This window comes from Coloeus monedula (genome assembly GCF_965178545.1).
Source record: "Coloeus monedula genome assembly, chromosome: 15".
In the NCBI taxonomy this organism is placed as follows: domain Eukaryota; kingdom Metazoa; phylum Chordata; class Aves; order Passeriformes; family Corvidae; genus Coloeus; species Coloeus monedula.
The window spans coordinates 5,074,949-5,101,855 of record NC_138795.1 but is presented as its reverse complement, the minus strand read 5'-3'; the positions used below and the strand labels follow the sequence as shown (position 1 = coordinate 5,101,855).

At 42.8% G+C, this 26,907-nt stretch overlaps 1 protein-coding gene across 6 annotated transcripts in view; it reads left to right on the top strand.

The window, feature by feature from the left end:
- The window catches only part of SGCD (sarcoglycan delta), a 328,100-nt gene that overhangs the window by 117,954 nt on the left and 183,239 nt on the right, over positions 1 to 26,907 (top strand). For 5 of the 6 annotated variants that reach the window (XM_082291568.1, XM_082291567.1, XM_082291569.1 and 2 more), the window contains exon 3: positions 26,167 to 26,274. The exons of the other annotated variant lie outside the window; for it this stretch is intronic. In XM_082291568.1, the coding sequence (XP_082147694.1) occupies positions 26,257 to 26,274 (18 nt within the window). In that variant the 5' untranslated portion in view covers positions 26,167 to 26,256. The remainder of the gene's footprint in view (positions 1 to 26,166; positions 26,275 to 26,907) is intronic. 6 annotated transcript variants of the gene reach the window in all.

Here is a 26,907-nt window from a genome sequence, read left to right as displayed (position 1 = left end):
AAAAAAAAAAAAAAAGCCAACACATTTAAAGCAATGGTTCCCAGATCTCAGTAGAATGGTATGAGATATTATCCTTTTTCATTTAACACATGGGTATTGACTTCCTTTATATGACTGAACCAGCACTATAATCTTGTTGAGAAAAGTACAGCAGCAATATAACACCTGCACTTGGTGTTAGTGGAGGAGCAGGGAAAAGAACTCAAGACTTTCTTAAAAGCCTCTAAATAAACCGTGATGTATCCAGGTGAGTGTGCATTAGTTCTGCTTTTGATCTGGTTGCACTTGTCATGTTACCTCTGGAAATTGTAGGCTCAAAACTCCAGCAGAGCTCTGCAAGTGTCTGGCAGTTGCAGGGAAAAGTTGGTTGGAATAGCTTAAATTGGGTGCTTAACTTTTAAATGTTGAGGGTCAAGAAAGGTCTGTTCCAACCACAGCATGTGCTGTTAATTTGTACAGGAATTTCAAGAAAACAACACGGTTGCCAGGGCGAGGTTCCCGTCATTACAGCACAGCACAGCTCTGCTTGTCTGCCTGCTCCGGTGGCGCCTGGTTTCTGGAAGAAGAGCTTGTTAAACATTGCTCCTGCCTTTATTATCCTCTTCACTTCTGTTTATTTCCAAGCTACTGCTCTTGTGATTATAGCACTTAAAAGGGAAGGTTGTAGGAGAGGTATTTCATAATCAAGAGGGCTTCTTGACTCTCGCAGAGAAAAATCTGGCACTGTTAAAATCACAGCAGTTTTGTTTATTCCTTGTTTGGGTTTGAGATTTCTGAGTTGAAACATGTAAATCTTCCTTGCAATGAGGGTATGAGTTTTGCTGGGTACTCAGGGGGCCCCAGGATGTGTGAGGATCTGCTCCAGAGATGTTGGTTGTTGGTGTGACCGTGGTGCTGCTCCTGCCTTGGAGAGGGGGGTGGTAAATGAGCTCCCCTGTCATTCCTGAGTCAGTCCAACTCTCACTCTAAGATCTATACAATTGTTTGGTGTGAAACCATTATTTAAGAATTAAACTCTAGGGTGGACTTTGGTTATACTTTTGTATTTTACTTTGTGGCCATCAGATCTAAAACTTGGTTCTTATTTAGATCTCATGTTTATGGAAACTTCATCTTTAAGATGAGCGTTGCAGGTTGAGAAGGTTGTGCTAAAATATAAAGATTTGGCCAAACTGGTTTTGCTCACTTAAGTAGCTGAGGCCTTTCTTTATTGATTGTCTTCCCCTCATGGACTTGTGATTTTCAGAATGCTTGACTGCCATCAGCTTCATCTGTTCCCACAACACCCTTGTAAGACAGAAGTGCTACTTGTCCCCATTTTGTAAATGGTGAATAAGAAACAGAGTCACTTCTAGGTCACTTTTAAGTGGCAAACATCTGTCCCTGATTTTCAGGCAGTCTAAGTGCACAGGCTGCATGCAGTGCCCACAGCTGGAGGCAAACAGGATAGCCCTGGCTGAGCACAAGATTTGGATGTGGATCCTCCTGAGGTCGCTGCTCCCACCTAGTCCAGTTTCTTCCATGTGTCCTGCTCTCCCAGGTAGAGAGGGTTTTAATTAACTGATTACAGTAATGCTGAATGACATCAGGACTCAACATTCCCTCCCTGTCTCTACTGAAAACTGAAACATCTGTTCAAATGATGTGAGCTGAATTCATTCATCTTTGCAGCAGTGTTTGCTCACGTGAGACGAGCGGATTCCCTTTTAGCAACATTTATGAAGTTATGCTGATGCTAATCTTATTGGATGAGGAATTAGTTTAAATGGATCTGCAGATAACATGCAGAGTAATATTTTTTTTTTCTGAAATTGCTCATTTTTAGATTAGTAGAATCCGGTTAGCAAAATGCTCTGTTCGGCTGAAAAGGCACATTTAATAAATATGTAAGAGAAATTTTTAAGTAGCCATTAAATGTAGTTAATAAATTTTATCTTGCAAATAGAACTGGAAAAAAACCTGTTCATCTAATGTGTTTTATGGCTCTCACAGCAATTAATTGTCTTCATTACATGAACATAAATCCTCAGTGTAATTCACCTTTTTCAGATTAATTGCTGTGGAAATTTCCTCTTTGCTTTGTTTAGACTAGTAATATTATTTCTCTTTTCTAAAAGTTGAATCTCTACATCACATTTTTTACCTTTTCCAGATGTTCTGTAAATCAGTTCCAGTTAAAAGAAGTCTCTTTATGCTACAGGCCAGTGCAGGGGTGGTGTTGCAGCTGTGATGCTCTGATCAGGTGAAGCAGAGACTTCAAGCCCTGCTTGACCTACAGCAGAGCAGTGGGCAGGTCTCCTTCTCTCATTCATTATATTATGTGGTCTGATAAAAACTTACTATTTCTTTCTTCAGATTTTTTTGTTTGTTTGTTTCTTATATGATTTCATTTCTTAAATCAAAAAAACCGCTCTGATTTTTATATGCCTGTGGGCTTGGCTGTCACAGTAAGATCCTAGTGCAACTTTTCAGTGTCTTGGCTGAGGGGTGCAGGTGATGTCTGAAAATTTGTCAGTAAAATTGTCCTCCAACATTATTGAGGAAAAACTTTGGTCGGAGCATCACGGGATTTCTGCTTAAATTCCCAAAATTAAATTAAAAGCTTTATTTTGATTAAAGCCTTTTTTCCCCTGGACTGAATTTTGCACACCAAACGGGACAAGAGGACAGCATGCAGGATCATGTTTTACATGTGTTTTTTTTATCAGTGAGCAGGCTGAGCTTGTTTGCATGAGTAACATTTATGCAAATATTTTCTAGTGTTTCTCTGGACTGTTTTGCCAGGGTGAGGAAATAAAACAGCTATTATATTTGCATGTTTTTGTTGCAAGATCAGCAGACTGGCTGTTAAGGTATCGGTTCCCTTGATGACACCACTTCTGCAGCCCCATTCACTCAGCTTCTCCTGACAGGGCTTTTATTGAATCCATCAACCTGACACATATCAAAGCACAATTTCTGATAACAAATATCTTGTTGTAAAATGAATTAAAAACCTGATAGCAGCAGCAGAACTGAGTTGAATTTCTGAAAGAAAATAAGAAACTCCAAAACTAACATGAGATTCTGAAGATACCAATCACAGAACAGTAATATAATAGTCCTTTACGTGTGCTCCTGAAGTACTGAGAAGTCTGTGGGTTTGTCTGAAGTCATACAAATGGCCTTGCTCCTGGGCTGGCAGCCTGAGACTCTGCCTTCTGCCCTCTGATGTTTGTAGTGGTGCTTCAGAGAATGATGAAGTTGGGGTTTGTTTTCTTCTGGAGACCTTTCCCCTGCGAGGACCAGCAACCTCCTTGTAATAACTTTGCACTTCAGTCACACAGAGATTTGGAGACTGAGGAGTGGGAAATGCTGGCTCTGCGTGGAGCACATGTTCTTTCTGTCAAAAGACAAAGCAGTTTGGAGCCCCTTGTCCTGTGCAGAGCTGCTGCTTGGCAGCCCATAGGCCATGTCTTAGGCAGAGTCCAGCCAGGGTGGAAAAGGGCCTATGTTTCTTTGGGCTGCAGATGTTTTGAAATTAGCAGGCTCAAAACCTTTGTCTGAGAACATATTTTCTCTGTCTCTTTGCAACCCTCTCCTATCTGTCTTGCTCTCTTCATCCTGCTTTTCTATCCCCTTTGGTTTTGCATCCCTCAGAGGACAAGCAGCTTCTGGCAGGGCTGCCTTTGCACGGGTACTGCTTTCACTCTGCCCAGGCTCACTTGCCTCTGATTTTTGGCTAGCATGCACTGTAAAATACTAGCTAATAATAATCGTGCCTTTTGCTCTGTGGCAGGCCTGCTTTGGGATAAGTATCCACTGACAGTTTGCAGCCTAGCAGAGAGGAAGAGGAGGGCAGCCAACAGTTGATGTGGAAAATTAATTATGAACTGCCATCCTCCTGCCATGTAGTTAAGACAGTTCTGCATTCCAAGCTTTACATCCAGCTGTGCATTTCCTTCCTCAGATAGTGGGAATGCTGCCAGAACAAAGCTTAGTGGAGAATGTCTCATATGGGACTGATCAGTCAGGATGCTCTGGAGCCTTTACTGCTCTGCTTTCAGCTGTGACACTGCCCAAGGAGTAACTTTTTACCTTTTGTTGGATGAATGTTTAGCTTAATTGTGCATCCAAGTTGATAAAGATGTGTGTGTGTGGTGGGGAAGTCACCCGTGTCCCCTGTGCAGTCAGAGAGCAAAATTTTTGTGTTTCAGTGTAGTGGTGACTACACTGTTCAGGTTCAGATGAGCTGCAGCTTATTATATTTTCATCCTTCAGGATGACATATTTACTTCATAATGATCCTGAAAAACTGGCCTCTTACATGGAGGGGCAAGAGTTTGACAGGTACCAGGCAGCCCTGGGAATGTAATTACCTGTAGGAGCAGTTCTGTCCCTGGACAACCTCTGTGGAAGGATCACAGAGGCAATTGCTGGAATCCCCAGCACCCTGTGTAGTTCAGGAGCTGTTCTGGTCTCATAAAGGAACACTGGGTCCTACTACCTTGAGCTGAGCACTGCCCAATCTAAGTGCCAAGGATGCCATTCCTTAGGGACCCCTTTAGGATACATGAAAGAGTCTGAAAGAGGTAGGGTTTTGGAAAGCCCTGACAAATTTCTAAGTGGCTGTTTGGGGCTGAGCTAAAGAAATGAGCATTTGGTGTAACTTTCCTCGATGTTTAGTCCAGTGGGCAGTTGAGGGTGTGAAAACAGCCTTGCAAAGCCACAACAAGTAACAGGTGTGAGGTGTTATGGAGAGACTTTTATCTATAATGGTGTCTCTTCAGACCAGAAGAAGCCTTTTGGCTGCTCAAGTTTTCAGTTAAGGTACCAGAAGTCTCCACTTTGTACATTTTTATTATCAAATTCATTGTCACAGTTGCTGACTGATTTAATGGTTAACTGAGGGGTGATCTCTAAGAAATACCTAGGATTTTGTAAATTGCTGCCTGGTGGAAGTCACTGACTCAAGTCATGGTGATGTGGCTTCTGTTTTTCTCTTCCTGAGCTCTACCTCCTGATTGACACAAATTCTACTTTCTTTCTAGTGCTGTCATGCTGATTTTTTGCAGCCAGGGGACCGTATTTGGAAGCACAAACCCGTTGCACAGGTTTAGATGTGCTGCAAATAATTATGAATATCTAATGAAGGGAAGCTAAAACATACTGAAAATGTTTGGAAATAAGAGGGAATGTGTGCAGCCAAGCGTTAGCTGTGAATGGAGAGTTCTTGTTGGCATTGCTTAATGGGAACTTTCCAGCTTGTAGTTCCTGTGGTGAATATATAGATAATGGCAAAACCAAAAAGGCAGAGTTGCTGGAGGTAAATGGAAGGAGCCTTTCACCTCTAGGTGAAAAGGGACAGTGAAGTGAGCAGTGTTTCTCTTGATGGATTGACACCCCCTCAGTCTTTGCTTCCCAGTTACTGGGAAGGGGCCAGCAGAGACCCTGCTGCACTGGCCTCCTCTAAACAAAGTTGTGTCTTACTCCTTCACAACGCCAAATACCATCTGTTTTTTACTCCTGACTCTCCAGGAAAAAACAGGGAGAAATTTTTTTACTTTTTTTTTCTTTTCTCTCTCTCTACTAGCTCCCTTTATGTCTCCCCAGACAAGCTTGCTGCTTTTGACATTAGTGGCCAGATGCCTTTTTGTCCACCTCAGGAAGTGGTTCCTGATCTTTGTGGAGATTCCCCTCTTCCTTTCTTCCCAGTGCTGTTGTGCTTTCCAGTCTCAATGCCGTGTGAGAAGGAACACTGCAGTTTTATCTTAGATGTTGTATAAAGACTTGGGCTTGGGGAACCATCAAATTGGTGTGCACTCAAGCTGTGTTGTGATGCCATCACCCACATGGATGGAGAAGCTGAAATTCAAAGCATTCTGAATGAAAAGGCACCATGGAGGTTAGGACTGTGCCACTGCCCTGGCAGACCTCATGCCTCTGTCAGGTGCTGGAATTCTCAGCTTCTCTCCTTCTGCCCAGTCGTACTCTGGTGGGTCTGCACCAGCATGCTGGGATAGAAGAAACATAAATAAAATAAAAAGAATTCAGGACATTTTCGGCAAACCCCTTTGTGTTTTATGTGTTAAATTGGGTGGGAGAGGTGGTGCTTGACTGGCACTGCAGGGCAACACCTCCCAAAGTGTCCTTGAGTTTATGATGGAAGTAGGGAGGTTTTAAGTCCTTCTCTGCACTGTTGTGCTGCCCTCGGGGGTGACACCAAAACCCAGAGGATCACTGGAAGTTTCCCCTTGGAATGCTCTTAAAAGGGGGCAAAACAGTAACAAAAAGTGTTTCTCCTTAGGAAGGCTTGTTGGCACCTCTCTTTGGCTCAGGAACACGGGAGCAAGGGGGTGGGCAGCCCTCCACTCTGCTTGCTTTCTGTCTGGGAGGAATTTCTAGTTATTAATGATTAATTCAAATGTTTCTTGCCATGAGTACAATCCGCACAGAGTGATAAATTTGTGGTGGGTTAGAGGTGGAGGTTGCTCAGTGCTGACAATTAGTTTGAGCCACAGGCTTTGCTTTCATTGGCATTTTCACAGCATTAACCTGGACCTTGTCAATTAAAATCCAGACACATTTTGATGAGGGACATCTTCTTCTAATGATAATTGTAATAATATCACTTTTCTTCATTTAAAACCTGTCAGGCAGGCCATGTTTCCTGGAAAATAACTGCCCAATTTTCACATTGCCTAAATAACTAGGAAGTATCTTTCAGTTTTTTGAGCTGACATTTCATCACCAATAACTAAAAGCATGTGGGGCCAGAGCTGTTAATCTTCGAACGCTTACCAACTTCAGTCAAGGTAATTTGACTTTATCTGCTAAAATAAGCAGGTTTATTAGCCTTCACTTTGGAGGCTAATAAACATTTGATAATTGCCTCAAGTCGTTGGTGAGGATTTAGCCTATTTAGGTCTTCTATTTGACAGCAGAGCTCCAGAGCATATCCTAGGCAGTGATCCATTTCTGCAGCTCACCTGTTCATTAGGTGGAGGAGGAAGCCTGGTGTAAAAGGTTGATAAGGAACTTGTCTGAGTTGCACAAGAAGTCTGCAGCAGAATAAACCCTGGAAATCCTCTGTCTGTTCTTGTATATTAACTGCAGTGGGTTTTTTATGTGTCTGTAAATACATTTAGAATCTCTTTCAGGCCACAAAGATGAGTATTTAATAGTTGCAGTGAGAGTGGTATATCAGTTTTCAGTTGGAAACCCATTGTGGTTTTATTTTAGCGTGGCATGCAAAATAAAAAAGTGAAAATCATGTTTAGTTTTGCATGGAAAAATACTTCTCATTTTCCTGAGTGGTGTTTCATAAGTGAAATCCTTTACAAATAGCCACAGTAGGGAAGCAAAAAGCTGTATCAAGTAGAACTATCTAGACTTTGCAATGTGCTTGGTCTGAGCTTGTCCATGTGGGTGGAAAATGCGGCACTTCTTTATTAAAAACTTGATTCTTTGGTCTTCCTCTGAGAAGCGTAGAGGAAGGAACTCTTAATTATGAGCACCTCTAGGTGATGCCATAATATAAGTAACAACAACCCACCTTATTTCTATAGCAGCTGGAAAAATGTCATCAATTGTTTGTAGTTCCAAACTCAGGGCATAGCACGGACTCAAGAGTAGGAAATGCAGGCACAAAATCCTGCACTGAAAAAAGACTGAGGAATGATAATGGAGAGCTAAATGGGCTTGGGCTGCTGTGCCTGTATTCTGCAAGTTTACAGTTGTGCTTTCAGTCAATGCAAAGAGTAATCCACCTCCTCTGTGGTGGGGCTTTTCTTTTCCCTTTCCAGTGTGAACTGGCAAGCCTGTAATCTGCATTCTGCTGCATATAGAAGTCACATTTACAATGGCACAGCTTGAAGGCTGTAAATATTACCAGATATTTTTCCAGTGAGCCTTTATCAACTGAGCTGTGTATCTCACTGCTCTCATTTTTTTAAGAGTCCATTAGGGGTGATCAATAAAACCTGACCTACCTTTGCAAGTTAAATAGGCCTGATTTTAAATGACCAGACTTAAAGACATTAGGATTTGCTACCAGTGATTTAAAGTGCAAGCCATTTCTTTTCCACTTTTGAGGTTTGAATTGCATGGGAAAATGTGTCACATTGGACATTAAAGCATGGAAGTGGAAACTGACACTTTGTTGAGCATGTCTTTATGTAGGAGCTGCCTTCCTACCCTGCACTTCACTGTATCTTACTGAAAACATACTGTAATTAATAGATGTGGAACACACCTAACTGTGCAGAGGGAAGGCTCCGTGAACTCCAACTCCAAACAGGATTTTCTTTTTGTTGCTTTTGATCTTCAGGAGGTGCCCAAGGAGGAAAACAGAATGTGCAATAAACAAACAAACACACAAAATAATAAAAAATATATATGTCTGTTGTTTAACCATTGGAGGTCAGTGTGGAGGTGAAGGCACTCCCTGCAATGCAGGTCTGGCTGGGCACATGGAAGGGATGGATTGGTGCTGTAGAGCAGGCTTTTATTTCCCCACCTCATGACTTTTAAGCATTTAATTTAGGAACCTGAAAGCCATGTGGAATGGTCATGTGTCATGAAAGACAGGTTTGGTTATACAAATGAAATACTTCATTGCCTTAAAGTTAGTCTGAAAGGTGTTGTAATAAGCAGGTGATTGAGTCAAACGTGCTGAAATAAAACCTCCTGGGAGGAATGCTGTATCCTGCAGGCATTATCTCTGTTACAAAGAACTGCTTTAGAACATCTTAAATATTTTTGTGGCACTTGTTTGTCATAACCACGCAGCTATCTGTCTGTTGGGCTAGTTCAGATTATTGTGGAATGCAGTGTGGTGTCTCTGGAGATCCCAGCTGAGGCTGGGCACAGTCCATGCATTTACTGATGGTGTGTCTCAGTTTCACAAGATTGTTATGTGCCAGCTGCTCTTCCTCTCCTCTGCATGGTTCATGCTGAGAGCAAGAGGTGTGAGGACTCAGTAAGAGCCATCAGAAGGCACTGCTGCTCAGATGCCTCCACCATTGTTTTATATGGAACTTGTGTGTGTTAATTTTGACTTTAGGCTCGTGTGTGTGCATGCTCATACTCTGTTGGACTACTTATTAATAAAAATTATTATTAATTTTGTTCCTAAATTGTTTTATCTGTTTCTGTGGCCCTAGTTTGTGCCCTGCTACGTTCAGTGCTGAGGAGCGAGGTCGTACACGACAGTGCTTGGCCCAGGGAGCTCTTGTGTGAAAAATCTAAATATAGTGGGAGAAGGAGACATGGATTGCCAGCAAGTGTGGAGGCAACAGATGGAGCACAGCGGTGGAGATGAAGGATGTGCAGAGCTTCGTGTGTTGCAGGGCACTGATCAAAACTCCTCTTTGTTGTGGTGCCTGTACAAGGCTCACAGCAATCAGGGATTTGGTTTGCTGAGACTAACTCCTGCCTTGTTAACTACTACCTCTTGATTATTTCTGTCTATATCCATCTGCTGCCTCTTTGCTGTTAGAGCTGCAAATTCCTTAGGGTTCAGGCAGCTTTTTCTTTTAGTGTTTGTGCACTACCAAATTCCATGAGGCTCTGGCCCAGGGTTAATGCTGGAAGCTGTTAGCAGTGGCATTTGCACATAAAAAATAAGGCACTAGGAAAACAATTATTTTCACGTCCTGATTATCTTTACTTGCATTGCAACATCCTCTGAATCTTTGAAACTGAAAACATTATTTAAATGAAAGACACATGATTATAATTATTGTCATAATGTTCTGTAACCACAAATAGGTCAGCACAGGAAATGCTGGTTTTTTTGGTGTGTGGTTGTTTGTGTATATATATATATACACACATCTCTATTTTTCTGGTAGGTAGATTTTATCTTACAGCCTCTGGCTGTTGCTTTCCTAGGTGCTTATTCATATTTAATCCAGCTCCCCCATGTATTTGCATACATAAATGCACACTTGTTTTTAGCACCTGTTTGCATCTTTTAATTCTAGATTGACCCTGAGGCTGCTGGCTTTGGGGTTTGTGCAGCCCCCAGGTAGCTGGGTGTTGCATATTGCTCCCCTTTCCCAAGCCCTGAGGCCGTGTCACACTGACCTGCCAGCTGAAGTTTCCCCTCCTGGCTCCAGGCCACAGCCAAGTGCTTTCAGCGAGTTCTCGGCTATAATCCTGAGCTGATTTCTGGGATGCAATTCACTGCCACGGTTATCATATCAAAAGGGGAGTGATTTACATTTCCTGCACGTCTCTGTGTTGCCAGCCCCGGAGGATGCTGCAGAGAGAAAGTTAACGCAATTTGATAAAATAGCGAAAATGAGCCTATTTACAGCGCTGCATCTTACGCTGTGGAGGAATTCGATACAGACACAAAGTTGGCACTAAGTACGAATTTAGGCTGTGCACAGAGATTAATTTGGGGACTTTTTTTGGCTCCCAGGGAAAAAAAAAAATAGGAAGATTGTTCCTGAAGACTGAATGCGTGGAGAGCTGTGTACTTGGCTTTGTGCGCAACAAAATAAATCTTTATCTTGATTTCTTATTGTGTTGCCCCTTAAACTCTCTCTCTTCTCCTGATATTTATCCAGAGTAGTGTCTGCATAACACGGTATCTTTAGGTTTTATCTGACCCCCTCAGCCCTCTGCAGTTTCCTCACTGAAAAGGAATTGAGCAATCACGCCAGCATCATTTGTACAAAGTGAAACACTTTCTGCTGAGATATTTTAAGCACGTTCCTACTGGAAATGCCATAGGAATGGCAGGGCTGCAGCATTTGCTGCTGCTGCGCATTCAGCTGCCGGTATTTGTATGCAGAAGCAGACACAGTGGTGGCTTCACATTCATTTCCTGTGTATCAATTACTTATTAGTAATCCACAAGCCCAATTAAGGAACTGGAGGTAGGATGTGATGGTGAGAGTGTGGCCATGCCTCTCCTGTTGGAGTCTGGAGAGGGAAGGGATGCATCTCGTGCAGGTGACTGGACTGGTGCTGTTATCTCTGAGTTAGATTCCTGCAGTCTTGTCTAACTTTGGCTTAATTCCCTATTTTTTTATGAGCATCTTTCTTGGATGTATTGACTGTGCTGCGATGAGGGGTTGTGTAAAAGGGGCGCTCAAGGAGAATGGAATGTGCAAAGCACTCTTGGATTTACTGCACCTTTCCTTTGTCATTCAAGGTGTTGATATTGTGTACTTGCAGCTGCAAATGCAAGAATATGTACCATAAGTTTCATAAGCCTTCCAGGTGTGGCAGCAACTCCTCTGCAGGGTTTGTAGTCCCAGGTCAGGGTTTTTTTAGAAACTGCTGAATAGAGGTCAAAAAATTCAGCTTCAGGCTGTTCAGGACAGGGTATGCTTTCCCTCCCATGTCACTTCCCTTTTCTTCCTCACATTTCAGCAAAGAAATATCTTTGTTCCTGTCTGTATTTTACCTACCTTTAAAAGCTTTGAATCTTTGTTTAGTTCTCACTTAACTTTAGCAAATCCTTTAAAAGCAGATCACAGAGTTTGACCACACCAGGAAATATCATCATGTCACCTTGATTAGTTTGGGTGCCTCACCTCCTCTTCCTCCTAACTTTGACTGCTGCTTCTTCTCATCTTTGATTTCATCTTTCTCTTTTCTGTTTTCCCCCCTTTCCCTTTACTGTCTATGAAGATTTGCACTGCCTTATACTATCACCTCTCCACGCTACTTAATGCAAGTGCCCTGAGACGAGATTACTCTCCCCCTTCAAAATGATATGTCTCTTTTAATGTGTGATGTCCAAAGAGAAGGCTGTTCCTGGATCCTGGAAATTGAAACCAACATGTGCACATGTTGCTTTATCCAGACAAAATGTAAGCTTCAGTGGAAGTCAGACCACAGCGTGGGTGCTTGGCTGGCGTACAGCAGGTCAGGGCACTTTCCTGTGTAAGTCATCACTGATGAAAAGGGAAGCTCTGCACTTTTCTTCTGTCCCTCTCATTCTTTTTTTCTCTCCCTTCTACTTTTTTTTTAAGAACTGATTTCCTTAGGGAGTTGTTAATGCTCAGGGCTTTTTACCCTGACATTTCGGACAATGATGTGACAACACAAGTGCATCTATTACTCTTCCTCTGGAAGCTGACTGAAGCTTAAGGACTTGATGGATAATGGCCACATTTTCCAGCAGCACCTGATGTACATGTGAGAAGAATGACTGAGTGACCTGCATATAAAACCAGACTATGTCAGGCACAAAGTCTGAGCACAGAACCAGGACGGAAGACTGAGAACATGAGGTCCTTATTTTCTCCCCTTCCTTCTGTTGCAGGAAATCTGGTGCTGTCTGTGTTGAGGCAGTGCAGGCTGTGGTGTGGGAATGTGTAATCTGCTTCACGGGAAGGGAGGGCAAAGGGGGGAGCAGGCTCATGTGGCATGGGCAGCTTTAAGAGAAGGAGGCTGCACACCTGCAAATGGAGCATCACTTCACCTTTGGTTGCTAAAGAAAGCTGATTCTCCTCTGCCATGAGTAGTCAATTTACAAATTGAATGTAAAACAGCACTGGCTGGAGCTTGCATTCTGTGCTGCTGTGGGGGCCCTTCAGGGAGAAAGGAAGAGAGCTGGAAGCCCTTGGGGCTGGCTGGGGCTCTGGATCTGGAAGTCACAGGTCACTGGAGCAGGTGAGATATGCTGGTAGGATTCTGTACCCTTGGTGCTTTGCTGAGTGCTGTAGACCTTTTGCTGAAGCTGATCCTGCTCTGCTTTATATTCCACAGCGTAGACTTGCTGAAGCTGATTTTGAACTCCTGCAGTTGGGAAGGGATGAGGGGAGGGGGGTTACAGTGGGCAGGGCTGGGGTGCTCCCCCCTCCCTGTTGCCCAGCACATGGCTCAGGCACAATCCCCCTGACCAGTGACTCGTGTTCTTCCAGCTTCTCTCTCTGCAAGACCACTATGAGAAATGATCAAGGATTCAAGTAGTTCTCGTGGAACTGGAGAGGGAAAAGTTTAAGGAGGGCAAGACCATGTGCATTTTGCACCAGGAGCACAAGTGTGCAGGGAGTGGGTGGATGGCAGTTCTGCCCTCAGCTGTGCCATTCTCAGGAGCAGCATGTCAGGAGCTGTCAGGATGCCCAAACCTTTCCTTTGCTGAGCTGCTCTGGGATATCATGAAAGTACATTTCATTATGTACTTTCTTCTTTTAATGACTTTAATAATTATTAGGTGAGCTTTTAGGCTCAGGGAGTAGCTCACAGGTGAGATGTGATGTACTGAAGTCCATTGCATTGTTGATGTTGTAGCAGCCCAAGCTACAGTCTTGCCTCAGGACAAGAATGCGCTCCAAGCAGACCTTGAATGTTCAATTTTCACAGAGGACACACTCATAAATATTTGTGAACAAACAGGAAGTTGCAGAATGCCAACAGAAGAAAATAACAGAGTGGAAAAACCAATCCTAGGTTGGGTATCTGTTTCTGGAACATATTTCCTGTGAATAATTGCCTGGCTTCTCTGTGCTTCAGATTTTCAATCTTTCCAGGGGCACTGCTCACCCTTACTTGGGATTTGGGGAAGACTGGTAATTTGCCAGATGTGAGGTAGTCAGGGGCCACTCTGGAGACACCAAAGAACATCAGGCAGAGAAATCAGAGTGCCCCCTGTAGCAGTGCCTGCTGTCATGCTTGTTCTTTAGTTTGTATAAGGCAGAAGTGTCTGCAAAACTTTGTTTTTTCTGCCTAATGTGCCTTAGAATTGCACCAACAGTTGCTTCACATGGAATAGGGTGCTGTTGTTTCAAGCAACAGAAAAAAAACCATTAAAATATTCTCCAAAAAACATGATTATATCCCACATTCCTTGTTATTGAACACTTTGCCAAGGAACTTGTGTCTGTAACGAGAAGGTTGATAAACATCCCACTGTCGCAGCATTAAAACATAATTGCCCCTGGGTTTCTTGATTGTCTCCAGCCCAGCTGTTGTGTTGCCCCTCTGAAAAAAATGAACTGACATCACATGCACAAACTTCAAATGTTTTTTTGTTTTTTTTTTTTTTTTTTCTGGAGACAGGCAAAATTATTTTCAAGCAGTCTCTGGTGTTTTTACCAAACTTGTTGGAATATTGCACTGAACTGGGGACCAGTTGCTTCTATATCCCAAGCTAAGTGGTTGTTCAGATTTCCTGTCACATTTGGGCATTACCACAGCAGGACTCCTGCCAGGATTTTGTACCTGCTGCCAACATATGTAAGAGTATTATTTATTAGCTGCAGCTGGAACAGGGGCTCTGTGTTCCCAGGATGTAATCCTCTCTCCCACTGCAGAAAAGGTGCCCTCAGAGCCCTCGCTGCCTCCTGTTGTGGCCCCTGTGAAATGGGAGCAGTGATGTTGTTCTTTCATATTGCTCCATCCTGGAACAATGCGTTGCTGCTGTTCAAAATGGGCCCATTTTCCAAGAAAAATAAGGAAAGTAATACAAGAACAGTAAAAATAGATCATTTTCTGAGCTTTCAACAAGTACAAACCTGCTTCCCAAATAACTGAATATAAATTTCCCTCTAATTGCAGGTGTTTTGAACCTATCTTGTTCCTTAGAATAGCCCCTGATTGGTAAGGAGGATTTTCAAAGCATTAATCACCCAGTTCCCTGTGGCTTTTGGCAGGAGTTTAGTGGCTGATTTCCCTTTGTGGCTTTACTGTTGATCTCTCCTTGACCTCATCTCCCAAGCAGACACAAGGGTTGCACATCCAGCCTCTCCCAATTCCAGGGTGGGGGCCATGGACAGCCCCAGCCACGGCACCAACGTGGTTTTAAGGCTCAATGAACCATTCTGGGCTGAGCAGGAGTGTTACACTTGAGCTTATTTGCTCTATGAGGAGGGAAAATGGCTTAATTTTAGGTTCAGTTGTTATTTTGTGCTCCTGCTAGAGGTAAAATGAGATTTTTACACTGGCCAAAATGGATGTGAACATGAACACTTCAGAACATTGGAAAAGCTTCAAAAGGCTGAGTATTTGGTCAAATAGAGGGGGTATTGCTGGCAGGGGTGAGCTCATGGCAGCTGAGGGTTGGTCTTCTTGCAGGAGTTTGGTCTGACAGTCTGGTCCAGTGCTGGTGGAGATGAGGGGATGGCCAGAGAGACCAAGGTCTCTCCTGGATCTGTGTCCACATGGCTTTTGCAGCCTGTTGAGCACAACCTGAGCATTGCTCTCTTACCCTGGTACAGTGGGAGATTGTACATGGCAAAGATTTGGAGAAACTGGTTTTGTTTGAAAACAAATCTCCCTCTCTCCTCCAGATAATTTGTGTTTATTTTTGAAGGGGGAAAAGAATCAGGCAGCTAAAAAAGAGCATAGCCATGACAAGCTGGTGATGCTTGGCCTATTCCAGAAGGCTTCCTTGTGTGTAGTACAAGGTGTTTGTGTTTGTGCAAATGAATTACTAAAAAAGAAAAAAAGCTCAAAGCCTTTTGGAAGCCATGCTGAGACTGAAACAGCCAAAGAGGGAAGGAGGAAAATATCCCAAAACAAAAATGGTTCATGGTATCACCTGGGGAGAAGCAGTGGCTTGCAGGGTGATGCCTTAGGATTTTAGCTTTTATATTTTTTGTTTATTTGGAGTTCTGCAATTCTTTGGTGTGCAGCTCTAAACTCCACGTAGACTGCTAGCTGCTGTTCTCCCGTTTTGGTCAGACAAAACAATTCCTCTCCAGGCCTGAAACTCAAGGACACCTTACTGTCTCAGGCCCCGAGAAATGTAAACAACAGTGAGTTGGGGGGAGCAAATGTGGGGTAAATAACTTCATTACCTGAAGCTGTAATTGGAGGATTAACCCCCGATATGCAAATGGACCAAACTTACAAAAGTATGAATACCTGTGACCTGGGTGTCCATTTTGGGTGTAGCCCCTGGGGGCTTTGACTGCCCTAAGGTACCTGAAGGCCCTTCAATAAATAAAACTACTTTTCATTCTCTTAATTTTGTCTAGCCTCTGTTTTTAGGTAGTCCCAACAAGGCATCAAGGGTGTCATGAGAAGTGTTTGCTTGGGCCTCAGAGCTGGGCTTCAACCAACCAGCCTGCCTTCACAGAAGGTGGAAAAAGGTTTTTCTCTCTTTTTTCTGAAGGTGGAGAGGGAACTGACACTGCTGGAATGAGCCAGCCCCTTGCATGGGCCGTGCAGGTGCCTGTGCAGGGCGAGAGGGAGTGTGAAATGCAGCAGGGCACCAGCTGGCAGACGTGGTGAGAGCCCTGTAAAGGGAAACGTTTGCAAGTGTGAAGAGATGAACGTGTGTATGTGCTTGTAGGATCCTTGTTATCGTGGATCTTCAGGGACAAAATAGCCACTCATGCGTGGAGCGTAAACAGACACACGCTGTGTATAAATAATGTGTGGGAGAGCAGCTTCTGAATGCAATTTCCATCATTATTTAAAAACCTGCTACTTAGGTGAATTATTGTAATTCCAGTGACACTAACTAATCCATCAGTAATTAGGATGGGAAATGGGAATAAATTCCATGGAAATGATCTCGATATTTCACCCATCCAGTTGTACAGTAGTCTTCTTGAAGAATAAACTGTCATTTGCCCAGAGTTTTTTGGAGGACTATAATTTAGCTGATTAAAAAAAAAAAAAATATCGGGAAAACTCCCCTGGTGATCTCCATGTTAAGTTGAGAACACTTAAGTTTAGAGTAATACAATTACTAGTGCTTTTGCTGCTTTTCCAGTATCTTCTCTCAGCATAGCTGATTATGTAAATACTGATGATAATTCCATCTTTTCTTGGCATCCGTGGCATCCTGTGAGCTCAGTCCTTTCCAGACTCAGTGCAGCCACATGGCTTGCTGTTTTGCCAGAGATGCTTTTGCTGCTCCCTTTGGAGAGCTCCTCTAGAGCATTTTAAGCTTTCAAAACTTTTTCCATGAGTAACAGGAACTGCAAATATATTTAGTAGAGCTGGGGGTATTTATCCTGGAGAAGAGGAGAGTGAGGGAGGACCTTATTGCTGCCTACAATTGCCTGGAAGGAGATGGGGGGGATCAGTCTGTTCTGGGTAACAAGTGATGGGATGAGAGGAAAGGGCCTCAGTTTCTACCAAAGGAGATTCAGGTTGGGATTTAGGAAAAATTCCTTCACCAGAAGGGTTTTCAAGCACTGGAACAGGCTGCCCAGGGATGTGGTTGAGTCACCATCCCTGGAGGTATCTAGAAGCTGTGTGCAGATGTGGCACTTGGGGACATGGTTTAGTTGTGTGTTTGGCATCCAGCACTGGGGTTGTTCAACATAGCCCAGAATACCTGCCTTGAAATAAACACAATTTGCCAAAATAACAGTGAAGAAATGCTGAGAGAAACAGCTTTTAAGACCCCTTGAGTGGAGTTCCAAATGCTGGGAGCTTTAAAATTTGCCCTTTTTGATCTGCCAACCCTGTGGCTGTGAATCCTCATTTTTTATGTACTCTTAAATATGCCAGAGGAGTCAGCTCCTCTGTACAGGAAAATGTGCTTTGTAATACCAGTTTCAGTATCTTGCACAGAACCTGGTAATCAAGTGAGTTTGTTCCTTGGTTTTCCTCTCTCTGGGGAGTAGATTAAGATCATCAGACATCTTTCAGTTGCAGCCCAAAACAAGTTTAAATACCTGTGTTGGAGGAGTGAGGCAAATGAATTCCTGCCTTACATTGCCTGCCCCTATTGAAGCAGGTCACCGTCAATGAAAAACTCTCTCACTAACCTTTAAAAATGGAGTTTTCTGTAATTCTGGTTCTGCTGAAGGGTAAAGCTGTGTACAGTAATTGAATCGGTGGTGCATGCAGACTGAAATTTTGCGGGATAAAATTACGGGGCTATAATGGCTTGTCTCTGTTTTCCTCTCTCTTACCTCTGTTCTATCTTTTTTTCCCTTTGCTATTCCTTCTTGTCTTATTCCTTGGTGTTGGAATTGGTGTCTGAAAAGTTTTAAGTGGTTTAGTAAGCAAAGCTGAAATTGTGATTCAGGAAAATTTGTTTTTTTTAATCTGTTTTGAACTCTTTACCTCTTGGTTCCCTGGTCATCTCTGCTGGCTAAATTATGTTGAAGCAAACCTCTTGTTTAAAAAGCAAACCAAAATCCTCAGCAGGATAGGGCACCTCTTACAGGCAGTGCCAGAGAGCCCCTGAAATGTAGGGGAGGAATGCAGTGATCCTCTATCACAGGGGGAGAGGGAGTTTTGGATGCACTGAAATCCTTGAGACCTCCATGCTGGGTCTGCAGACAGGACAAACTCCCATTTGAAAATTGGGAGTGAGAACGTGCACAGCTGCTTCTTCCTCCTCAGATTTTAGAACCATACAGGATTTTTTTTTTGCCTCCTGTAATATAGAGGTTATTCAGCTTCTTGTTTTAGGATGTGTTCCTTTCTTGATAAGATGCCTGATTCCAGCACCTCTCTCAGAAGCCAAAGTTGCTTGAAGGTTTTAGCTTTAATTCAGTAAAGTTTGTTGGACCATCCAAGTTGGGCCCATAGCAGATACTGTCTCAGTTGGTTCTTCTTCTCCCCAAACTATGGGAATGCCTCCTACATTTTTTCAGCTATACCATACTTGAAATGAGCTATGACTCTTGCTAGAGTATCTGGGAATATTGAACAAATGTATACCATATTGTACCCTTGAACAAAACTGCACTTTCCTTTTTATTTTGCTTTGTTTCCCCCTCCCACCTTTTTTTTTCCCCAGCTGTTTTCTCATATCTTTCCAAAGTCACAAGCCAAAAACTCACCTCAGCAGTGCCACACCAGACCTAGGCTGACCTATTTTCCAGAAAGCCTGGAATTAAATCCCCATTTATTTAGCAAGTGCTAAACCAACAGAATCTGCTTTCCAAATACCAGATCAATTGTGGATGTTGGAACAGGAGATTGAGTTTCATCAGGGTTTGTCGGGGTGAAATGAGAACCAAGTCTCAGACAAAGTGGAGCCTGAAACAGAGGTGAGAAAAGCCCCCAGGAGACAATTCTTGGTGGAGCTGTGGCCAGAGCACGTGGCTTAGGATTGCAAGCAAAGCAACAGGTTTCTGACTTTTTTTTATTTTTAAAGAAAAAGAGTATGCTATGGGCTGTATTTGGAGGAGAGGTGGTTACACAAAAAAGAAAAGAAAAAGAAAAATAATGCTGTGATCAAGTTCTCTTACTGCAGCAAATAATCTATAAAAGCCCTGAGCACTGAATAGCCATGTGAAACAGGGAGAAGACGATCAGAGTTGTTCATTGCTTGACATCTCTCCTGACAATCTGGCTCGTCAAAGCTGTCACTTGCTCCTCTCTTCCGTCTCCCTGCTCTGAAGGCTGTCCTGCCTCAGTCCCTTTGGCCAGTGGGCCACTGGCCATTGCACCCTGTTGATCCGATCTTTCCAGAGTTGTCCTTTGCTGGCACTAGGAACAAATCCCAGTGCACAAACCAGAAAGTTTACACAGGGCCTACTTTCAATTCCTTTATGAAAAGCGAATTCAGCTGTGAGATCTTTTTTCCCTCAGTATTTGCTGGGAGTCTGCATTAGGATTTAGAAGTAGGGCTGAAAGTTTTAGATCCAGACGAGCAACTCTCCTTTCATTAGCTAATGCCTTTTATTTAGCAATAAATAAATAAATAAATTACAAATCCCTCCTTTTTGGTCTTTTTGCCTCATATGCCTGTGTCACAGCTTTTTTTCCATATAATTAATCAGCCCATATCTCTCATGCAGCTCTGCTTGTCAGCAGGGATTAAAGCCTGACAGTATTTAATCATCTTGTATTTCATAGAAAACTAACAGTCTCCCTTTGCTTCCTCTTCTCTCCTTTCCCTTTCATTTCCTTCTCTTTTCTGGGTATGTAGCACAGTGTCTGCTCTGACTGAAGTTTTTATACAGAGAATGACAGGTATAAAATTCCTTTCTTGGCTTTTTTCCTTCTGTGACCCACGTATTTTCCTCATGGGATCTTTGCTGTGACATTTTGGGTGTACTGTGACCTACCCTGTTAGCACAGAGGCCCACCACACACCGAGGCCGTAGGAGTAGGTATTGAATCATATTTTACTTTTTTTCCCCCCCAGGAATTAGAGTAAAGCTGTGAGCCAAGTGGGCTGAATAACTAAACCAATTATTTTTTTGTATTTCTGGGGTGATTTAGCTGTTTGTTTTGAATGTGTGGATACTGACTTTGGATACTGACTTTGATTCATTTTATTAATTTAGGTATCTCATTAAATTATGGATCTCAATGTTTGACCTATTCACGGAGATCCCCTTTGTAATCAAGGGGTGGAAATGGATCCTTCCTTAAGCACAAAACTTCTATTTCAAGGTATAAATCCCTATGGATAGATGACTCATCTCCTAGAAGGGCTTTGTCTCCATTGATGTTTAAATAACTTGTCCAAATAGAGATATTTTCACTACAGATGTAGAGGGAGGTAAGTTGCACGATGAATCTTAAATCTTTGTCACTGCCACAGGAGGTCTGTTTATTTCTGTTTATTTCTGTTTATTTCTGTTTATTTCTGTTTATTTCTGTCCCGTTCTGGGGTGGGGTAGGAGACCAAGGGAGCTGTCCATGGTCCCATTCCCAGGATTTGGAGGAGTTCCAAGGGACTCGGTGATCTGAGTGCTGTGACACACAGAGGGATGAACCTGAGGGGTTGGCTCTCTGCAGAGAACATGCTCTGTCTCCTTTTTCCCCAGAGTATGGATTGCTAGTTCCCCAAACAACCACTCTCTTAATTTAATTAGACACCCCTTTTAGCATGGATGATGTCAGATATTATAAGGTCTGTAAATCAAATAGATTGAATGTATTCTGCTTAATTTGAATTTATAGGTTAAGTAGTGTTGACCCTGGCTAGCTTTTATATGGGAGACTCCCGAGAAATCCCAAGTACCATCAATGCATTTTGCTTCCCCCACACCAAGGATCATGCCACTGAAGTGTGTTTGCTTTCTGCTGCTTTTCTGACATTGCTGTATTGATGCCTGAAAATTGGAGGAGGAAAGGAAAGGGAGGGAGAGACTTAAAACAGTTTAAAAAGCCAAATTTTTTCATGTCCTAGGTAAATGTTTTCTTGCTGCAGAGGAAAGTTCTATTTATAACAGGGTTCAGGTACTGAGAGAGGTCACAGGAGGTAGCAGGGTAAAACCTTTGGCAGATGCTGTTGAATCCTAGAATATTCTTTCTCCTCATTCAGTTAAGAAGACTTCACCTTCACCAATTCTTGCTGTAGGAGGCAGCTTATTGTCTTTGGCCTCTTTTAAAATCAAATGGTGGATAAAATGTTTGGTTACAGTTTTGACAACAAAAGTAGAAGAATAAATCACAATCATTGCTCAGAATTTGGTGTTTTTCTTCATTGACTCAAGTGGTACAGTGGTGCAGTGAAAACAAAGTAACAAACAGATCAAAAGACAGTGAAGAATGTAATATTTGCTGGTTTCTTTTAGTTCGAACATGGGCAACTTCAGGTCAGCAGACTGAAAATCCATAGCAAAAAGCAGCCAAGTGGCTCTTTAATGGAATTTGCACGTGCCAGAAATCCCAGGGACAAATGTTTGTTTTGTGTTGAATGGGCTGTCAAACTGATGATCAGAGTAGATCATTTTGGCCTCAGACCTTTTTATCAATACAGATTCTGCATTTTTCTTCCAAGACCGGCTGAGTGTATGTTTATATTTTATGTGAAATAGAAAAACCAGCATGTTAAAGTAAAAGCCAACAACATTACCAGAAGTTGGGGCTTTTTAAAGGGGAGGATTTATGATGTTTAAGCCTTGATTTATTAAAGGAAAAAAAAAAAAGAGCATGAGCAGTGGTTTTTAAGCACATTTGCCAAGTAAAAAGAGGTAGAAAACTGCAAAATAAAAGTTAGGAAGTGATAAATGCAGACATCTCTTAATGAAGAAAATTAATTCTACAAGCAGAGTGATACAGAAAGGAAACATCCGTTACCGAGGAAGGGGCATTGAGGCAGAGGACATTTGTCATCTCAAGTGACAATTAGATGAGCTCCAAACAGAGCAGGCTAAAGAAGGCAAAAATATGCAAGGGAAGAAAATGAGGCGAGGAGAATTGAAGGAATACAGAGCAGACTTTTTCAGGTCTGTTGGCCTGATTTATGCTTTTACACCCTCCTTAGCATACAAACATCCCTGAAACGAAGAGCCTGTTTTGCTCTCATTACTGTACAGTCCTGCGAGCACCGTGTTGGGCAAATCTGCTTGGCAGCAGCACCTGAGAGCAGCTGTGGGGCTGAGCAGAAGGTGGTTCAGCAGCTGGGAGGTGAAGCATGTGGGATGCCTTGTTCCCAGCCCGCTTCCAGAGGGCTGTGGAGGAGGCAGCAGCAGCCAGGTGAGCAATGTGCTCTACCCTGAGCTCGGGGTCGCGCTCAAATCCGTGCTCGGCAGAGCGAAACCCTTTGCAAAGGCCCGAGAACACCTCGGTCTGTCCCACTGTGTTGAGCTCCACTCAGTACACCTACCATGATTGCCCTACTAAAAAAATCAGGCTCCATTTCCTGAATACAGATGAGAAAATATTGGTTCTGTTGGGGGAAATTCCTCTTCACAAGTTATTTCCTCTCTACGTCTCTGCTTTTGGGTAATACAAGATCTTCCCTGCGCCCCATGGGTGTTGTTTCCACAGGGGTCTCAGGGCACTGGGTGTCGTAATTTTGCTTCTGCCCAAATATTCGTTTAGAGAAGAGAGAGCTTTATATTTTTCCTCTAATATTTTGCATTGGCAAAAGAAATTGGCGGACTGGTTTGAAATAGAAATTGTGACAAAATGGGCAAGTTTTCTGTTGGTGCAATTCCGATTGTCTTGATGGCTTCTGTCATGAAGGGGCTCTTGCAATCCCTCACTTCCCATGGACTTCAGATGTCCCCTGTGTTCACTGCCAGGTCTCTTCCATTGCCAGAGCCCTTTTGGCCTCTTTCCTTATGGCTGATGTCAAAGAGTAGCCCACAGCAGAAACTTCCAGCAGTCCCTTTGCACAGAGCTCCTGTTCTGGGGACCTGCTCGTTTAGTCCAGGATGAATAATATAAACCCAAGTTGGGCAGGATGTGCCAGCCAGGCTCTTGTTTCTGCATCTCCCTTGGAAGAATATCTGCCTGATGATCACACCTGACACAGGTACTGGGACGTCATGGTGAAGTGGGACAGGGGGGCATCAGTGCTCCCCAGGTGTGCACTTGTGCCTCAGGTACCCAGTCCTGCACAGGTACCAGTACTTGAAAAGAAATCTTCAGCTACCCTGTAGAAAATCAGGCAGGGGCATCACCCACCAGGCTGTTTCAGCTTCTAGAAATTTAGTCTGTTTTAAAGATTTTATTGAGACTTACAAGTGGAAGCAGATTCCTTCAAGATGAACGTCAGCTGTTTGTGCGCATTTTTTAGAGCTTGCTTCTTGTTCTTGATGGGTTTGGGGTGGTTTTAAGTGTTGTATGAGTAAACTGTTAATGGTGCATCTGTGTGTAACACCATTTCAAATGGCCAAGTTTGTCAGAAATTGAACATTCTGCAGAAAAAGGGGCTCTTCAGTCCCAGGTGGAGTAGGGTTTTAAGCTCCAAAAGCTGAGTGATCTTGTGTCAAATACTGTGCCTGTGGTTTTGATCCAGCTTTTAGCAGCTCTGTACCTGTGATTAGGGCTATAAAAGAGACAGGGAAGTTGAAACTTGTGTGGTTTTATAAAAAGTTAAACTTGGCTGAACTCAACATGATTCACTTACAGCCCTTGGGGCTGGACTCCTACAAACATAAACTTCTCAGGACTGCAAGTCATGGACTTTCCTCTTCTTTTGGGATTAATATACTTAAAACTTTTGCACGTGAAATGCTAGAAAAGTGAAGTTATTCATTATTTAGTTCTTTTGTCATCTTTTATTCTACCTATCTTACTAAAAAAATAACAAAACAAACAACCTCCACCAAAAGTAGTTGCTTTAGGCATATTATACAGTAGGATATATTCAGTCTTGAAGTCAGCAGCTGCAAACTGTGATTCCCCTGTATGGAATGGTTACAGGGAAGACCTGTGTGGTGGTGGTAGGCAGGACAGCTTCTATTTTTCTGGCAAGTGACAATTTCATTGTCTCTTTTCTGTCTAACATCTCTAAATAAAATAAAATGATATTTTTGAGCTGCTAGGCTGGAGTTGGTCTCCTCTCTGTGATACACACCAGAGATGAAGATTCTATGGTCTGTGGCTCGGCTGTTTCAATCCTGTTCATACATCATTTATTTCAAATTAGTGAGACTTAGCAGGAATCCAGAGATTTGCATCTGCTCCAGCATCAGGGCCAAATAGGCAAAAATGGAGCGAAGCCACAAGGACTACTAAGAGTCTGGGTAGTATTGGTTAAATGCCATTGCTGCCTTCAGGGAATACCTTTATTCCACTTGTCTGTACCAACCCTGTGGCCAGGCACACAGCTCAGTTGGGAGCTGCCTTTGGGCAGTAGGGAGAGTTATTTTCAGCCCTGGGGGTTGTTCCAGAGCTGTGCTGGGTTACAGACACCTCCTGAGGATCTTCTCACTGGCTCTGTGTCATGCCAGGAGCTGCCTGAACAAGGCATTAATTATCCATTCCTGTGCATTCCTGGTTCTGATTAATTTACAAGCTTAATCTTTCAGTTTGGTTATGCAATTTGCTCCATGAAATACCGCTTGCATTTTTTCTAGTAATGAAAACCCACAAATAATCCCCGTGCCCCAAGTACCTGTCCCGATTATCTAGCGCGTTCATAAGCGCTGCTTGCAGAATTATTTTGCCTGGTTAATGTTTGGTTTTGTATTTATTCTAATTGCCACTGTTGCTATTTTAGAAGTTGCCAACCCATTGGTGGATATTCTGGTTTAATCCTTTTTGCCATCCCCTAGCAAGCTCCACTTCGCCTGTTTTACAAAGCCATTCTGAGTTCCTGTGCAGACACAACTGTTCACTGGGGCTGGCCCCTGCTTCCATATGGTGCACATTAATCACAATTCAGCTGTGTAAACACAAACTTGCATTTCATGCTGCACACGGTTGCCCAGCTGAGGTTGAATGAAAGATTTCATTTTTGTGAGTCATATAAACACACCTGAGAGACTGTGAACACGATGTAACGTGACTCTCTGTTCTATAGAACACATCAGTTTGCTAATTAAAAATCTGCTCTTATGGTTGATTCTCGTTTCTTTTTATGAAGCCCTGGAATGCTATTAAGCAGGTCTGGAATGGTGATGTGTGGTTTATTGTTTCTTCTTAAAATTGTTTCCTGCCTATTTTGTCTGTGATTCTGTTGTGTTGAGGAGTCCCTCTTTGCTTTTCATTTATGGTTTTCATAGAGTAAATCTGCAAGTATTGTTTATAGTTGAAATGTTCTCAATTGTATATTTTCTGAACAGCTTGGGTTTAATAGCTGGTTTATGTTTGGAATAAACAAGTTTAAAAAAAAAATTAAAGGGCCATGAGTCAACTAAAGGAAAATAAAAACAAAATCTTTAGAGAAGTAAGTAACAAGGCTGTATACCTTTTAACCCAGAAAATTCATCAATCTTTTTGTCCATGTGTACACTCATGTTATCATTTTGCTTTGATTCACGTGTACTTCAGGGACTTTGATGCTGACTCTGGGTGGGAACTATCAATAGAGCTATTACAACAAGACAGAAGAAACACAGCCTGTCTCAAGTATTCAGCTGTTTGGGTTTTTTTCTAAAATATTGCCAGTAGATATGCTGCAGCATGTTACTCAGGGATAAAATTATCCAGCTTTTATAGGAGCAGGGTTTAGAATAAAAGAACATCTTAGGCTGCAAAAGCAACATTTAATACTTGTTTAGTAGGGAATGTGTGGTTACAGGGAAGGGAGAGAACAATAGGTCATTTTATCTCTTATGGGTAATTATTAATGAAGAACAGCTTGAGAATTCAACATATACAAATACACAACTTCTGATGTGTCTTTCTATACTGGTACCTTTTATAAGATTTGCTGTGACCAAGAAAGACTCCCACTTTCAGCAGTTCTTAAGTGTAAGCACACGAAAAACCTAGTTTTATCAATAGTTTTTGTGGTAAAATCCATAAAACAAAGCAGACCCTTTATACAACTTAGAACAAATAATTTAGACTGCAACCTCTGAGACAATTTCTGTTTAAGCTTGGCTGGAGGATGATGCTCCAACATGCAAATTGGAGGTGTATTGCACTGACATTTAAATGTAATCATAGGAGGGGATGGTTGAGAGTCCAGCAAGATCCACGAGCAACTGAGTAAGTTGCTGGCAGAGGAGCTGATGGGAAGGACTGCAGTGATTGCAAATGAGGCCTGGCCAGGAGGTAATGTGATTAGTGTTCTCTAAGAGCAAAGTGTGTTGCAGAAATTAAATGAAGCCTAGAGAGAGGTGGAGGTGGGGGAGAAATCACATAATTCCTCCAGTTTCATCTCATAAGAGCTTTATCATTTTCAGTTGTGGGTTGGTGGTGGGGTTTTTTTTTCCCAAACCTTGTGCTGAGGGTGTTTGAGAGTTATTGTGAGATTTGAAAGAATGCTGAGGTTTTGATCTTGTCACGACTGAAAGTCCTTTATAAATGTCAGAGTTGGTGCCTGAAAATCTGGGACACTGCTTGGCTGCTTCTCTTGCGAGAGCTCGGCTAATGAGGCCACCAGAGAGCCACTGCCGAGCAGCCCGGGGTGGTGGCCCTGCAGCATGGAGCCTCTGGAGAGGGAGGAGGCGTCTGAGATGTGATGGCCAACAAACTGCCAACCCTAATTAATAACAATATCTGGCATTCCCGTCCTGGGAATGTTTTTGTGGTGCACAGCACAGTTGTGGTCACCCCTTTCTGTCCTCTCAGGATGTGGGGGATGATGTCTTGAGGTTTTGCTGGTTGTTCTGCCTGCTGCATTCACGCTTCATCAGAGCAGGGTGAGATAACCAAGCAAGGCACCTGGAGGGGCCATGTGGGCAC